The sequence below is a fragment of the Triturus cristatus genome, chromosome 10 (assembly GCF_964204655.1).
Source record: "Triturus cristatus chromosome 10, aTriCri1.1, whole genome shotgun sequence".
NCBI lineage: Eukaryota > Metazoa > Chordata > Amphibia > Caudata > Salamandridae > Triturus > Triturus cristatus.
In genome coordinates this window covers 1,216,288,284-1,216,304,126 of record NC_140593.1, presented here as the reverse complement: position 1 = coordinate 1,216,304,126, position 15,843 = coordinate 1,216,288,284, and the positions used below count along the sequence as shown (strand labels likewise).

The following is a 15,843-nucleotide window of genomic DNA, read 5'->3' as shown; positions in this document are numbered from 1 at the left end:
CACATTCCTACACGCTTTGCATTTCAAAAGAAAGCCTGCCATGATGGTCATATCAAAATATTCTCAAATACATTTGATTAGTCGAGTAGAGGTCCTCGCATGTGGCACACTGAGTCAGACGTAGCAGAACAACATCTGATGTTAAAGATAAAATAACAACAAAAAAGGTTTGCAACATTCCCATTTCCAGTTCAAGACCTTAGACGTGTCTACTGGCTCTGAGGACCAGGCAGTTCTATTTTTATGAGATAAACGTCTAGTGAGTAAGCATACAAAATAAGTTCTGAAAGATATAAGATTGCAAGCTGCTGGCCAAAATGCTCAAATAAATAAATTAAACATGCTGTGAATATTCCCTTTCAAAGTACTTTGCTAGACCAACCACAGTAAGGCATTTGTCTAGCCGCTACATTGACATTATGACCAATATAAGGACTACTATGTAACTGATGCATCACCTTTGACCCGCTTGCTGCCTACCCTTCTCCTTCTTCCCCAAACCAAACAATTCACAAAATACTGGCAACAGTAGATTCAGTTCAGCGTGCACCAAACACATGACCTATGTCCAGTAATGTCAATTGTGGGTCCACATTTCCCTTTCGGTGAGGGGACTCTACTCTTGAGGGTGTTTTAACGCCCTCAGAGGGCGGGCCCTGTTGGAAGCTGGCTCTGGATTTAATAAACCAAAACAAGTGAAGAGGGCTATCTGGAAGAATCCCAAGGCTCTCTTTTTGTGGTAGTGTGGTCAAGCGGTCTTTGACAACCAAAATAATGCGCTGTAGCACCACAACACTGCCATACAAATCTAGCCCTCCAGGACAGCACAATATTGCGCTTAGCCACCATGAATCCCAGCGCCATCCATGAAGGAGGCGTGTTAGACACGTGTTGCATACACACAGCCTGTAAATGATACACACTCAATAAGGAGGTCCACATCACTGTTGGAAAAATAACGCGGATTTTAAATACTTTTTTGCACCAAGTACATTGTTATTGGATAGGTATAAAACAGCAGTTTTAAAGAAAACAGGTAAATATACTTGTATTGTCTCTAATGCGGTAATGTTATCCTATGGGGAAAAACACATACTGCATTCGGGTACTTATCAGCGACTTACTGGACCAATCTTCAGGTGTTAAGGTAAGTGTGGGGCAGGGTCCAAATAAGCACCAACAGATCACCTCGGGAGGCGCTAAGGCGTGCGGCTGCAGAGGCGGGTTCAGCATCAGTTGGGACGAGGGCCTGGGACAAAGAGGGTGCACGTAGGGACAGTGGGGCCAGTCCGGCTGACCAGACAGGGGGGTTCAGGTCTTACGATGCTTGGACACGTAGGGGCACCTTTGGTCCACTTCTCCTCTGTGGGGCGCGGGTGCAGTGGTGTCTTGAGGCATTGGGTTTTCACTACAGGAGACAGTCGCGGTAGAGGGAGCCTGCACAAGGAGGCTGTGGGCGGCGACTGGGAGTCCAGTCTGGGCAAACCCAAGATGGGGTTCGGCTTTGGAAGGTCTCAGGACCTCGCTGGTACCGTTGGCCCACTTTCACTCTGGCTGGGGGGCACGGGTGCAGTGGTACTTCCTGGAGTCTGGTTTTGGGAGGTCCGGAGTCCTCACGGTCCTTCTTGGGTGCCTGTAGGGGAGCATATCCGCTACTCCACGGGAGATCTAGGTGGCTTCTTAAGATGCTGGCAGTCCTCCAAGGCTTTTGGAGGCAGAGCAGCTGCAGGACGAATCGTCTTTGGTGCAAATGTCAGGTGCTGGCAGGCTTGGCGCCAGGTCTGTTGCTGCCCCTCAGTTTTTCAGCTTTTTGCAGCTCTTTGGTGTCCTCCTCCTTTTCAGGTCAGTAGAATCTGCATTACTGGTGCCAAGGGCTCCCCTAAATATTACATTTAGGGGTGTTAAAGGGTGTGTAGACAATGGCCTACTCATCCTCAGGGTCACTACACACCCCGTATGACCCCTTCCAGTGGGAAGTGGGCATAACTGTCCCAGAGTTCCGAATTATGCCATCACCAAGATGGCAGCATTTTCCTATCGGGAGGGGGCACGTCAGGCAGCTCACCTTAGGGGCGTCACTGGCGTGGTAATGCATCTTGCCTCCATGCACATCTAATTTCCCATCTGTTTAAGTGCCAAATAGGCCATGGGCAGGGGGTTGCATTTCCCCTGTCTGGGGATGCTGTAATCACATATCAAAGGCGGCAGAGGCCTTTGAAGCCTCCTGCCTTGATATGCGGATTATTGAGCCATCCTGCTTGGAGGAGGTGACAACACCTCTGGCCAGAGCAGGTATTGTTTCCGCACTCAGAAAGCATAGGCTCTCACCTGCAGGGGGTCAGAAACCGGTCTGTGGTGGCAGGCTGGTCTACACCAGTCAGCCAGCAGACTAGAGGCTGCTAGATTTTCAGGGAACACCTCCAAGGTGCCCTCTGGGTGCATATATTAATAGATCCACTACTAGAATTGGTGTGGGTTTATTAATAGGAGTTGCTTGATACCAAACACCATAGATTTTAGTGAAGGCATGTCGCTGGAGAACTAGTTTTCACCAGTATGCAGCACATGTGCGTAAAATGGCTTCCCTGTTCCCTTGTGAATGTGAATGTGAATGGGCTTTTGTAGAGCGCGCTTACACTCCAAGGAGCATCTTGGCGCTAGACATCACTGTCTCGACAGAGAAAGAATAGGGCAGCTGCTAAGGTAGATCCTACTCATAGATCCTGGTCAGTGAGTAAGAGAGTGGATTTATACTAGCGCTAAGCAGATTGAATCTTCGGTGTTGAAAATCCAGGTTTTGAGCATTTTACGAAACAGTTTTTCGGACTGAATCAGGCGCATTTGTGATGGGAGCTTATTCCAAGCCTTAGCTCCCAGTACTCCGATGGATTTTCCACCTTTTGTGGTTAGTCTGAATTTGGGGACTGCAAGTAGGTTGAGGTTGGATGATCTGAGTGATCGTGGGGGAGTGTATCTTCCGAACCTTTGGGACAGGTATATCGGTCCTGATTGGTGGTAGGCTCTGAACGTAATGAGCAGGATTTTAAATAGCACTCTTTTGTGGATGGGCAACCAGTGCAGGGTTTTGAGTGCTTTTGAAGCAGATGATTTCCTGGGTAGTCGTAGCACCAGGCGAGCAGCGGCGTTTTGAACTATCTGTAATTTGTGCAGAGTAGCTCTGTTTGCGCCTGCATAGATGCTGTTGCAGTAGTCTAAGCGAGATGTGATAAGGGCTACTGCCACAGTCTTTCTAGCTGTTAGGGGAAGGAAATCAAAGAATCTTCTAAGACTTTTAATGATATTAAAACAGGACCCTGCCACAGTACCTGCTTGTTGCTTAAAAGATAGTGCTTCATCGAACCTTATGCCTAGATTACGCGCCGACGTGATGGTGTTGGGGGGAACTTCGGCGTCTTGAGGCCACCAGTTTGAGGGGAAAAAAAGGTTGTTTTGGCCGAACGGGAGGATTTCAGTTTTACCTGAGTTACATTTGAGGTGGTTTGTTCGCATCCAGTCAAAGGTTGCCGTCAGGCAGTTTCGTAAGTTTTCCTCTGCTATAGAGGAGTTGTTATCCAGTACTAGGATAAGCTGGGTGTCGTCAGCGTAAGATATCGTGCTGATGTTAAAGGATGTGATGAGTTCTATCAGGGGGGTCATATAGAGGTTGAACAACACCGGGCTCAAGCTTGAGCCTTGCGGTACCCCTGTTTTTATCGTTTTTTCATCCGAGCAGTAGTTTCCTAGCACGGTTACTTGTCTCCTATGGCTTAAAAAGTTTTTCAGCCATTCGAGGGTGGTTCCTGCTAATCCTGACTCTGTCAGGCGGCCTATCAACACGGCGTGTGAGACCGTGTCGAAGGCCGCCGACAGGTCAAGTAGGATCAGGATTGTGACATCTATAAATTGGCTTAGACATCACAGGGGGCATATCTGCTCATGCAGATATGTTCACTCATGTAGTATGGTGCACCCTCTCTTGGGGCTGTAAAGCCTGCTATAGGAGTGACTTCCCTATACTGCATGCAGTGTCTGTAGGTATAGCACACAGGAATGTGTGCCAGGTTGTGTTTTTACTTTTATCTGCATCACGACATGCAGCCTGCAATGGCAGTCTGCATGAGTTATGGTGGCATAATACATACTGCAGCCCATAGGGACCCTCTTTAGCATGCAGGCCCTGGGTACTCGTGGTACCATTTAATAGGGACTTACAGGGGTGCTAAAAGGTATGGCCAATTGGGGTTACAATTGTACAGTTTTAGGGAAAGATCTGGCACTGAGGACCTGAACAGCAGGAACCCAGTGCACTTTCTGTCAAAGCTGCATCAATTACCAAGCCGAAAGTGGGGGTGACCATGTCCAAAGGGGGCACTTTCCTACATACACGTCACATAAATAAATGTTGTAATCAAGTCACCACTGCCTTTGTTGCCTGGGTCAGGCCCGTTAGAAAACTGTACATCGGTAACGGACAGAGACATAGTACATAGTCAACATACCGACCACAGGGCCGTGGGAGATGCTGTACTTCTTCAGGGCGCTGATCAGCTCCTCATCGGTCATGCCTTTGTATTTTTCCATCTTTCTCTGTAGCTTCTGCCTGGATCACTTCACCTAAAGGGAGAAAAGCGATTCCATTAAGGGGAGGTTACAGTACCAATGCCTTGGACCAGAAATGTCTTCCCATCCCTTTGCAGCTTGTGTTGGAGTGAGGCTTTCATTAAAGCAATAGATAGAATTCTTAAGAGACTGGTTTTCTTGTTTGTTTTCTGCCACCAATCTCAGTTTACTGGGCCGCATCCTCGGTTTCTGCTTTCCCCTTGGAGGAACTCAGCAAGGCTAGTGCCTGAGCATCCATCGCACACAGGACGGAGGCAACATATTAAAGGTCTCATTCGAAGATGAAGACTGGGGCAATGAAAGTAAAAGTTGAGAAACCCAATACAGGCAGCCCTGGCTGCAGATTTCAAGACACTAACGACACACCTATTGCTAATTACATATTGGGGATGGAAGGGGGGTTCCTTAGGTTTTCACTATTTGAGGCAACATCATATGCTAGATTCTCTCTGAAGACAATTCTTTTTGACACATCTCACAACATTCCAACAACACTTCTCCACTCTCAAACCCTCATTTTCTCCACACATTACAGTGTTGATTTTCTGAACTGCATATATTATACATTGATTTTACCACATAATATTTACCCCACGTTCAGCGGTAAGTGTCGCAGATGTGCTCACCCGCATTCCGGCTTCATGTATCTTGGAGAATAGTATACAACACAATTGCCTAAATTGTTTGTATACCTCTTGGACCATCTCCAATAATGTCACAACTTTGGTCTGCAGTATAGATTTCTAAATCAGTTAAAAACCAGTCGCTTTATTAATTCTCCTTTTAAAGAGATATGTAGCAACTACTTCAGTGACGGGGCAAGGAAAGGATTTTGGACAAATGCTGTTTTCTGTATCGAGAATAAAGAGACATGTCTCGCAGACATCCACGTACCATGCATGCAGGCCCCTTCGTACGTCTCTGATCGATACTGGTCCTGCGCTGCGTGCATATGGGGTGCCCACCAATGTCATGGTTCTACACTTGATTGGAAGCTGTCTGCTATAAAGTCTTTGATTCCCATGCTCCTATGTGTTGCTACAGCTGCAAACAGGCCTGTTTGTACAAGTCTGTGCAGGATTCGCTTCAATGCCATTAACCTGTAGGGAACATGCGGAAGGTTGGTCTTGCCTGTGGAATACGAATACTAGAGCCTTTCACGACGTTCATTTTATTTGTTTATACCTCCTGAAATATCAATGAAGAAAACTTAAAAAGAGAACAGAATCGCCTTGTTCTGTGGGCTCCACTTTCACTGGTTATGATGACATATCTTATATTACCCCTCTTTCTGTGCACCGCTCTTTTGTTCATGGACAACTCATTCTTGCTCTAAAAATCCCATACATACAAAAGAGACAATCCTGAATGTGAACCTGAAGAACCAGAGCAATAAGAAAATGGAATTCAGAAGGATGCAAATATCTGATGTAAAATGAGTTGCGTTAAACATGTATAGAAGATTTAGGTCCTTCCAATCAGCCTGAAACTCTAGCTCGGTCTAACTTGTCTCCTCCAAACTCCAGTTTCAAAGAGCTGACACACACTAACAGGCCTTGCTCACCATGTTTTCATGGTAAATCTTTATTGCTCTTTTCAGGAGCAGAATTTTGCACAAGGAAGCCTGCTGTGTCAGTTGCAGGGTGGGCGGGGATATTCACATCAGGAAGCACATCACACAGTTGAAACCTGGAAATAGCCCCATGGATTAAGGCTTGCTGAAGTCATGAACTGGATTTTAATCTCAAGAAGGCCGCCCCACTCTTTCTACTATCCAGGATAGTAACAGAAGAACTGCTGAGGTGGGTAACAATAATGACTACTAGAGCACCTAGAAACGTTTTGGTTTTTGGCTAACGATGAAGAAAGAGCCTTTATAGTTTATTACTTACAGTTAACTCCTGAGAATGACAAGCTGAAAGCAACTCTATAAAATCAACACAATTAATCTGTCCCCGTTTTCACTATCAATCAATCATGGGTTTGTTAAGCGAGACTACTCACCCGTAAGGGTCTCAAGGCGCTGGAAGGGGGGCCCAAGGCCCTGTCCATCAAGGAGGAGGTTTATTGAAGAGCCAGGTTTTGAGGTCGCTCGTGAAGTTGGGGAGTGATGTTGTCTGTCTGAGGTGGAATGGGAGGGAGTTCCAGGCTCTGGCCGCGAGGAAGGAGAAGGAGCGGCCTCCCGATCTGGACTTCCTGGTGCGAGGGACCACGGCGTAGGAGAGCTGGGCTGATCGTAGGGTCCTTTGGGGTGCGTGGAATGCGAGTCAGCTATTCAGGTATGCTGGTCCGGAGGGCTTTGTGTGCGTGGGTGAGAATCTTGAAGGTGATTCTTGCCTCAGTGGGGAGCCAGTGGAGTGTGCGCAGGTGCTGGGTGATATTGCAGTGTCCTGGCAGGTTGATGATTAGTCTGGTGGTGGCACTCAGGATGTTTTGAAGTTTGGAGGTGAGGTTTTTGTTGATTTCGGCGTAGAGTGCGTTGCCGTAGTCAAGTCTGCTGGTGATGAGGGAGTGTGTGACGGTCTTTTTGTGTTCAAGGGGAATCCCTTTTGAAGGTCTTGCGTAGGAGGGTGTGGAAGCAGGAGGATGCGACAGAGTTGATCTGGCAGTCCATTTTGAGTTCGGAGTCCAGGATGATTCCGAAGTTGCGTGCGTGGGCCGTGGGGGTGGGCGGGCCTCGAGGGCAAGGGGCCACCAGGTGTCGTTCCAGGCATCGGGGTGTGGGCCAATGATGAGTACTTTTGTTTTGTACGTGTTGAGTTGTAGACAGCTGCTCTTCATCCATTTGGCGACTGCTTCCATGCCTTCTTGAAAGTTGTTCTTGGCTGCGGTGGGTCCGTTGGATAAGGAGATGATGAGTTGGGTGTCGTCTGCGTATGAAACATTGTTGAGTCCGTGGGTTCTGACGATGGGGGCGAGGGGAACCGTGTAGATGTTGAACAACGTGGGGCTGAGGAAGGATCCTTGGGGGACTCCGCAGGTGGTCATGTGGGGTCCGAGAGGAAGAGAGGGAGTCAGACCCGCTGCGTTCTGCCGGAGAGGAACGAGCGGATCCAGTCGAGGGCCTTGACCCGGATCCCTGCGCCGTGAAGTCTGCGTGTTAGGGTGCAGTGAGAGACTGTGTTGAAAGCCGCTGAAAGGTCGAGGAGGATGAGGGCTACTGTCTCACCTCTGCCAAGGAGGGAGCGGATGTCGTCTGTTCCGGCGAGGAGGGCGGTTTCCATGTTGTGGTTCTTTCTGAAGCCAGATTGGGAGGAGTCAAGGATGTTGTGCTCTTCGATGAAGGTGGCGAGTTGGCGGTTGATGGCTCTCTCAATGACTTTCGCTGGGAACGGGAGCAGGGAGATGGGTCTGTAGTTTTTGAGGTGGGTGGGGTTCGCTGGGGGTTTCTTCAGGAGGGGGTTGATCTCAGCGTTCTTCCAGTCGTAGGGGAAGAAGGTGTTTGCGAGGGAGTGGTTGTTGGTGTGGCGAAGCATGGGGGTGATAGTGTCGGCGGCTCTGTTGAAGATGTGGTGAGGCAGGGGTCCACGACATTTGGATAAGTTTACATCATGAAATGCAACCAAGCTGTTTAGGTCTGGCTCAGGTCTTGCTTGATAGTGCAGCGGTATACAGACCTAACGTGATCAGAAAAAGAGCTTTCAATAGTACTAATGACAGATGCTTGGGCTCCACCCACATGCTGGTTTTATTGAACATAATTTTGCTGAGCAGAAATGGTGTGCTACCACTGAAAAAGATGCTCAATACAGGAGGACTGAGTTGGTGAAGTTGGCAAACCAATCATCAAGACCTTATGCTAGATCTGTTTATTATGATCTGGTGCAGTAAATGCAGCAGGCATGACATTATTTGTGAACGGTGCTTCTTAAAGTCAATAAGCATTTTAAAAGCGGATTGATATTACTCTGTATTAAAACCTTCAGAGAAGTATTTTGCTACATGGAATCACTTTAGTAGGTAAGGGCTTTGGTGATGGTGATCCCCTCTGACTAACGATGGAGATAGACGATTTGCACTATAATAATCCTCATTAGGCTTTCATAAGTGAAATTATATATTGTTTTGGCTACTGTAATTTTGTCCATAATTGTAGTTTGATTGCTGCACGCCCAACGTTTGACTTCTGGGAAAGCAGTTGCTCAATACAGTAGTCTGAGTTGGTTATGGTAAAAAGCCAATGATAAATGCCTCATCGGTTCATTGGTAATAGTTATTATGCCAGATACCATCGGTCTGATCTGCTTATTATTAAAAAAAAGTACTATAAAGACAACAGGCAGTTTGTAAAAGCCAATAGGTTTTTCATCACACTGTGTTCCAGGTTGTGCACAAGTATTTTGTTACATGAAATCTCACAGATTACCGTAACAGGCAAGGTCTATGGTGTTAGTCACTCATTAACAAACCTAGAGGGTCAAAGATTTTCATTGCGATAATCCTCGCTAGACTCTTTGGGGAGGTGCTGTATATTAATTTGCCAACTGTAATATTGTTCATCGAGATCATTTTATAACTGTATGCAAGATGGCTGCCAGTTTAAGCACACTTCAATGGGGTGGTGTTGGTTATGGTGGTAAGCCAATGGTAAGGCTATTTATCTGATGCACTGAGAAATGTTATGTCAAATTTTGAATACATATGTTATAGCCCGTTATGGGTGGATTGTTAAAGCGCCATGTTGAAGTCCGTAGATGTGTATTTTGTTATATAAAATTATCTTTGTAGGCAAGGATTTTGGTATTGATTTGGTTCTAGTGTTGATTTACCCTGGGAGCAGAAGATATGTACAGTAATAATTCTTGATAGACTATCTTTGGAAGGCCCAACAGGCTTAGATGTCTGCCAGGATCTTGTAACACAGAAAATCATTAAAATACATATACAGATCCTAAAGAGTAGGCCCATTAGCTCCCTTCCATGATAGTATACGGTAATGGGGCAGCCCACATCAGCCATTTACTCTATTGACCTGTAAATGCAGGCATTCGTCTGGTCAGGTGCACATTCAGCTAAAAATGAGCGAGCTTCAGTGCCAGGGTTGGCGGGTCAAACCTTCACTCTCCTATCTTCAAAGGTTCACTTTATTTATTTTGTTATCTTTTTATTTTCGTTTTTAGAGCTTACTACAAACTCGCAGATACTGTTAAAGGATGCCTTGCTTATTGCTCATTTCGTCCTGTGTGCCACATGCCTCAAAACCAGGTGACCATCATGGAGGGGTATTCTCCATAGAGTATTGCTGTTTTACCATTTCAAAATGGCCAACATGTTGGTTCTAAAGGTGGTAATCGTGCTGGAACTGTCAAATAATGACACACCACAATAATACCGCAAGTCAGTCACTTGCTGTTATGTTTAATTTTATTTCACCATGCCCACCACGTTTAGGTAGCAGCAGATTTTCTTTTTTCTACTTGTATTCTTTGAATTTATCTTGCATATGTTGTTGAGTTTGTGTGTGTATCTTATTGCGGTTCTGTACGTGGGTAAATACAAAAATCATTAAGTGAGTGGATAAATGGATACGTGAGTAAAAGGCTGTTTTCAGAATGCATGTAGTGAGGACTGAGTGCCTAAACCCATCAACGACTGAATAGGCCCTTTCATTTCAAAGCTATACATATTGGCATTGCTTAGGTGTGTTTTTTTTTCTTCTTAAATTAGGGTAATGCGTGTTTTGGTCTGGCCATTAAAGCTACCAACCTTAAATATATGTTAGTCTAAAAAACATATGTTTCTTGCAATATTCTTTTTTTATATATATATATATTAAACCAATCCCAGTGTATTGATGAAAGTAAAACATTTTTCATTTGAGGGTGACAGGAAGGAAATTCCCTTTAGCAGAATTCTGAAAGTCATGTCATTTATTTTCTGCCATAGCGACTCTTGACATTTAGTTATAGCAATCGGCTGGTACACGAGTTAATCTGAAAATATAAAGAGAGAGGGCTGGAAGCTAAAAAGATGGATTTGTATTTCAAGTAACAGTTACTTGAGCTGTGAACAGTCAAAAGGAGGAAGTGGCACCAGGTGTTTTAACATACTCTGAACTAGATTGACTGCTGCAATACAACAGAAACTACACTAGAAAGAAAACAAGACTAGCAAATGTTTCTGTTCTACCTATCTTGCCAAACCTTAATCACCCAGACATCCAAACCCTCCTTGATGAGGAGAAACAGCAGCTCTGGTCCTCCTCAACCTCTCTGCAGCCTTCAACTCCATATCCCACCCACATGCTGATCGAACGACTCCACCACATCAGCTTCCAGGGGATGCCGCTCAGCTGGATCACCTGCTTACTTATCGGAATAACCCAGAGGATCCACTTGCCACCTTTCACCTCCAAACACAAGGACATCAACTGTGGTGTCCCCCAGGGCTCATCCCTCAGCCCCACGCTCTTCAGCGCATATATGACCCTGCTGCCCAGCATCGTCAGATCCCATAGCCTCACATAATTTCCTACGCAGTCACCCGACTCATCCTTTCACTCACTGACCACCCCACCACCACCAGAATCAACTTCCACAGATGCATGACAAGCGTCGCCTACTGGATGATGGGCAACTGCCTGCAACTGAACACACACAAGAGGCAAGTAGTGATCTTCAGAAACACACGGAACAACTCCTGGTGGCCATTAGACCTAGGACCCACACCCACTTCCTCCACCCATGCCAGAAACCTCGGAATCGCTCAACATAAAATCACAGATCAACGCCATCTCCTCTGCCTGCCTCCTCACTTTGCCCATGCTACGCAAGATCTTCAAATGGCTACCCCTGCACACGAACCGCACTGTAACACAGGCCCTCTTTACCAGCCAACTAGACTACGGAAATGCCCTCTACATGGGAATCACCGCACACCTTCTATAGAGACTTCAGACCATACAGAAGGCTGCAGCCAGACTCATTCTCGCCCTTGCCCGACAAACCCACTTCACCTTAGGAAACTTCACAGGCTCCCCGTACAGAAGAGATGCCAATTTAAGCTCCTGGCCTATGCACACAGGCCATGACACAACCAAGAACCCGCCTACATTAACCACTGCCTGAACTCCACCAACCAATGAGAAAACTTATGCTTACCCCCCACCCCTCTCACTTGCCCATACTCCCCGCATGTACCGATGCAGAAGTGAACATCACAGCAAAGACCTGGAACAGTCTCCCCAGGCAACTCCGTACTTTCACGTCACTTCTGAAATCACGAATGCCCCTCAAGACCTGACTGTTCGAATAAGCCTCCAGGACCTGCAAGCACGTGGATACTCAATCGGTTGATTAACCACGCATGAACTATTAATTGCTTATTGTTATCGTTCATTAAACATAGTTCTATTCTTTCTTTGCCATAGTCGTTGCATTCCCCTCAAAGTCCAAAGTGATGCAGCTCTTCAAAACTGGAAGTTATCAGGTTGAGCGAACTAAACAGAAGGGCCTATTTTTAACAGGTCTCCCATCAATGAATTCAACCCCAATAAGAAAGGACCATGATGACGAAGGACTGCTAGAATACGTGTATGACGAATTGCAGGTAAGCATTTAACTTATGATTCTACACTCTACAGTCGAACAAAGCTCTAACTTAAAAATAGTTCTAATTTTCAGCGCACATGCCATTACAGACAATACATTCATTCTACCTGTATCATTTTGAAAACATATTGAATACAAATAATGCTGAGACAGATACATGGCTGAGGGTATTTGTCAGTTCACAGAAAGGTGAATTAATCAACTGAAATTATCACACGTTTCCATAATCCAATTAAGTAAGTGTATCTATTCAAAGGTGTATTTTTTTCTTTTATTTGATATGATTAAAAATAATTTCTTCAACACCTTACACCTACTTTTGCAAAGTGAAAACACTTACTGCCTCTAACACAAACAACTTATTCTGGTTTGCCAAACAACGATTTCCTCACAGCCCAACTGCTTGCAGATGGGGGATGCCACCACTTGTAAAAAAAAATGCTACAGTGTGCATTGAAGAGGTATGATTATATATATATATATATATATTTTTTTTTATTTATTTTAAGATGCAAGCTAAAACAAGCATTGGCAAAGCCAATAGGTCTTACCTTGGCAAGAGCTATTAGCTTTGTTAATGTTTTAGGCATATTGTGCACCAGTGTGGCTGCTGTTCAGCATGGCTAAAAGTTAGTGGCATAAAGGAGAGTGGCGTGGAGTAAAGTTTATTGGCATGGATTGACGTAGAGTGTTGCAGAGCATAGTGATGTAAAGTGGAGCGTCATAGAATTCAGCGAATATGATTTTTTGATATGTATTGACTATAAACCTGTATGAAGTACATTTCCTAGTTACGAATTGTTTCTTTATGTTTTGTCAAATTGATACAGGCACTTACCTTCTTGACCGGTAGGATTTCAAATTTTTGTAATTGATCCTGTGGTACAAGGTTGGTTGTATCGTTTCACTTGTCTATTTTTAGACACCAATTCACGCCAGTGCTCACTTATGCACTAGCTTACAGTTGCAGTAGTTTTGATAATTTGGTCCTGAAGAAAGCCTTGATCATAATTTTGTGATCTGTTATGGCTGAAACATGTAGACCTTTTTCTGGTTTTTTGTGAAGCGCGCTCGTTAATTTGATCAGACCGCGCCACTACTCTGTTTTTAATATTGGCACAGGGACATCCTCAATTAAAACTTTTTGTGTTCCTGTAGTCAATTTTATATCACTTAGTTTCACACTGCACTTTAGGGCTTCACCCAACTTAGGCTAGCCTCATCGATCTTTAGGAGATCTCATTTCATTAGCGTAGTTCAAAACATCCGCGAGCTCCTCCCTTAGATACATCCTGGGAGTAGTAGCTCCTTAGCCAAACCAGGTTTGGTTAAGAGGTGATCCCATATGATGAAGCATGCCACCACGGTGGGTGATGGGATTATGTCCTCTTTATGAGGACTTCAATACTAGGTTCTAGGTTTATCTTCATTCAGGTTTTGTAAGGTTCACTGCATATATGATGGTTTTGTTTTTCTTGCTGTTTTTTTTTTCATACCCCTGGACTTCTATGTATTTATATTGTTAGTAGGGGGACTCAGTCCGGGTTGGTTGTGTGTTCCCTCAGACCCCATCGCTTACTTGGTTTTCTAAAAAAAAAAAAATACTAAAATAAGTTAGCCAAAAATGTGTGCTTAGCATTGTGTGCCACCTCACTGGTAATTTGCTGTTCCTGTCATTGCATCTAAATATATAATACAACAAGTGACATTACACCTACAGCAAGCCAGGACTATTGCCTTTGCCAATGATTGTTAGTTGCATGAGAGAAATAAGCAACAACTATGGCTCCGTTGTATATAATATTGAAAATGCTTCTGTTCTGAAATGCTGAGACTGTGAAAGAACTATAACGAGTCTCTTTGAAGTTACATCAAAGATAGTGAAGGGTGGTACTGTGCAGAGTTAAGATGGTTTTTTTTTTTCATCCTGAAGGTGTAGGCAAAAATGCAGAGCCCCGTCTCAGCGCCTTCTTTTTAGAACACCGGCAGGACCCGGCCCACTTAAAGCCTTGGATTCATCCCATCCTATGATCTGCCGGCTCAAAAAGCAACAGTGAAACATCCTCTCTCCCCTTCCACTACCATCCTTTGAGCTGTCAATTTGCAATACGTGCTCAATTCTATTGTTTTTACTTTGTGTTCTGGTTCTTACAGGCCTATGTTAACTATTAGTCAAATACACGAGTATCAAAATGAGGATGCAATACTTAAATGATAAACATGAAAAAAAAATTAAATGTGCTACTATTCACTCCAGCTGCAGGATAAACACTCTTGCTTGCTGCATTTCTTCTTTACGCAGGGAGACACATAGATACTGTCAATAAGTCCAATGCGCACCCTTGATTATACATATAACAAGCATTTGTAAAGCAAGAGGTCTCGCATTTGAAATACTTTGAGCTATTGGCATTATAGATGACGATGCCTTTTATTTATGTGTTGTTTTTCAAAAAAGATAAATAAAAGGCATTGTCATTTACAATGCAATAGCTTAATTTCTCGCAAATGCGAGACCTATTGCATTGCAAATGCTTGTTTAGAGAAGCATCACATCAACTCAGAGTGACACCTCCCTCAACACGGTTCCAAATGTTTCTAGAGTCGTTGGCGGCGGCGGCGCGCGCAGGGCAGCCCTACCTCACTTCCTCCCAATCCATCCCGCCCCCAGTTGACCCTTCAGGCGCCTGCGTGCGCCAAAACCAGCAGAGGGCGCGAGCGCCCGCTCAGTACCTAGTCCGCATGCCTGCCCTGAGAGCGAGGAGCGTCATATCAGAGAATGGTCACGTCCTGCTCACGTAGCAATTAAAAAGAATAACAAACCCATTTGCACAAATTTGTGAAAGAAATAAGCTGCCGCTGGACAGCGCAGGAAGATGAGCTGTAAAATTAAATAAAGGAAGCCCTTTTGTAATGTAACTGGTTCTGACACCTTCGGGTAAAGTACACGCTATATGAAAACGCACATACAAATAAAGACGTCAAAGGAGCTCTAGAAGCACACGCCTCGTCGCTCGCAGGGCTTGCCCGCGCGCACGGAACGCGCGTCGTTTTATTTGGGTCGCGAGCCTCCGTCACGGGTGAGAGGAGGGGCTCCCTTTGAGCAGGCCCCCGCCCCTCCCTCACCTGCCGCGAGCCGTTAACGCCCCGAGGGCGCAGACGCTCGCGTGCGGAATTCTTCCAACATGCACTCGGTCACCTCACGCGCGCGATCGGTGCCCCTCACTCACCTCGGGCGTCGCAGGCAGGGCCCGGATAGGAAAGACCCGCGGTCTGACTGGAGGAAGGCGGGGGCTCGGCTCTGACAGACTCCGCTGCTGCGCCTGGACTGTGGAGGGAGGAAGCGGCCCCCGCCCGTCAGGCCCGACCCCTTTTATTATAATGAGCCGCGTCTGCCAGTCGCGTAAAAGTAGTAAACTTGCACCGTCCCCTATCACGAGCGCTCTTGGCTGTTCAAATGCTGAAATTAACCGCCGCGCCGATAGCCCAAAATACGCCCTCTTCGAGCAGTGCCAGCCCGCAAGTATGTGGGGCTTTTAGCGGGCTGGTTCCCCCACCCGTGGAGCTGGCTTTAGGTGGATGTGTTCCTGACCTTCGCCTGCTGCCGCCGTCTTCCTCAGAGAGAAACGCCGCACGTGTGCTCATGCTTTGAGAATCGGGGCTAGTACTAAGT

At 45.7% G+C, this 15,843-nt stretch overlaps 1 protein-coding gene across 5 annotated transcripts in view; it reads right to left on the bottom strand.

Moving 5' to 3' along the window:
• The window catches only part of EMD (emerin), a 109,508-nt gene extending 93,967 nt beyond the window's left edge, over positions 1-15,541 (bottom strand). For 4 of the 5 annotated variants that reach the window (XR_014969685.1, XM_085629736.1, XM_085629737.1 and 1 more), the window contains exons 1-2: positions 15,401-15,536; positions 4,500-4,614 (exon numbers count right to left, since the gene is read on the bottom strand). Coding sequence is in view for 3 of the 5 variants with exons in the window: in XM_085629736.1 (XP_085485862.1) it covers positions 4,500-4,581 (82 nt within the window). In the remaining 2 variants the exon portion in view is untranslated. Of the gene's footprint in view, positions 1-4,499; positions 4,615-15,400 lie in introns of all 5 variants that reach the window. The other variant, XR_014969684.1, reaches the window with a different exon arrangement.
• Between the last annotated feature and the right edge of the window lie 302 nt (positions 15,542-15,843).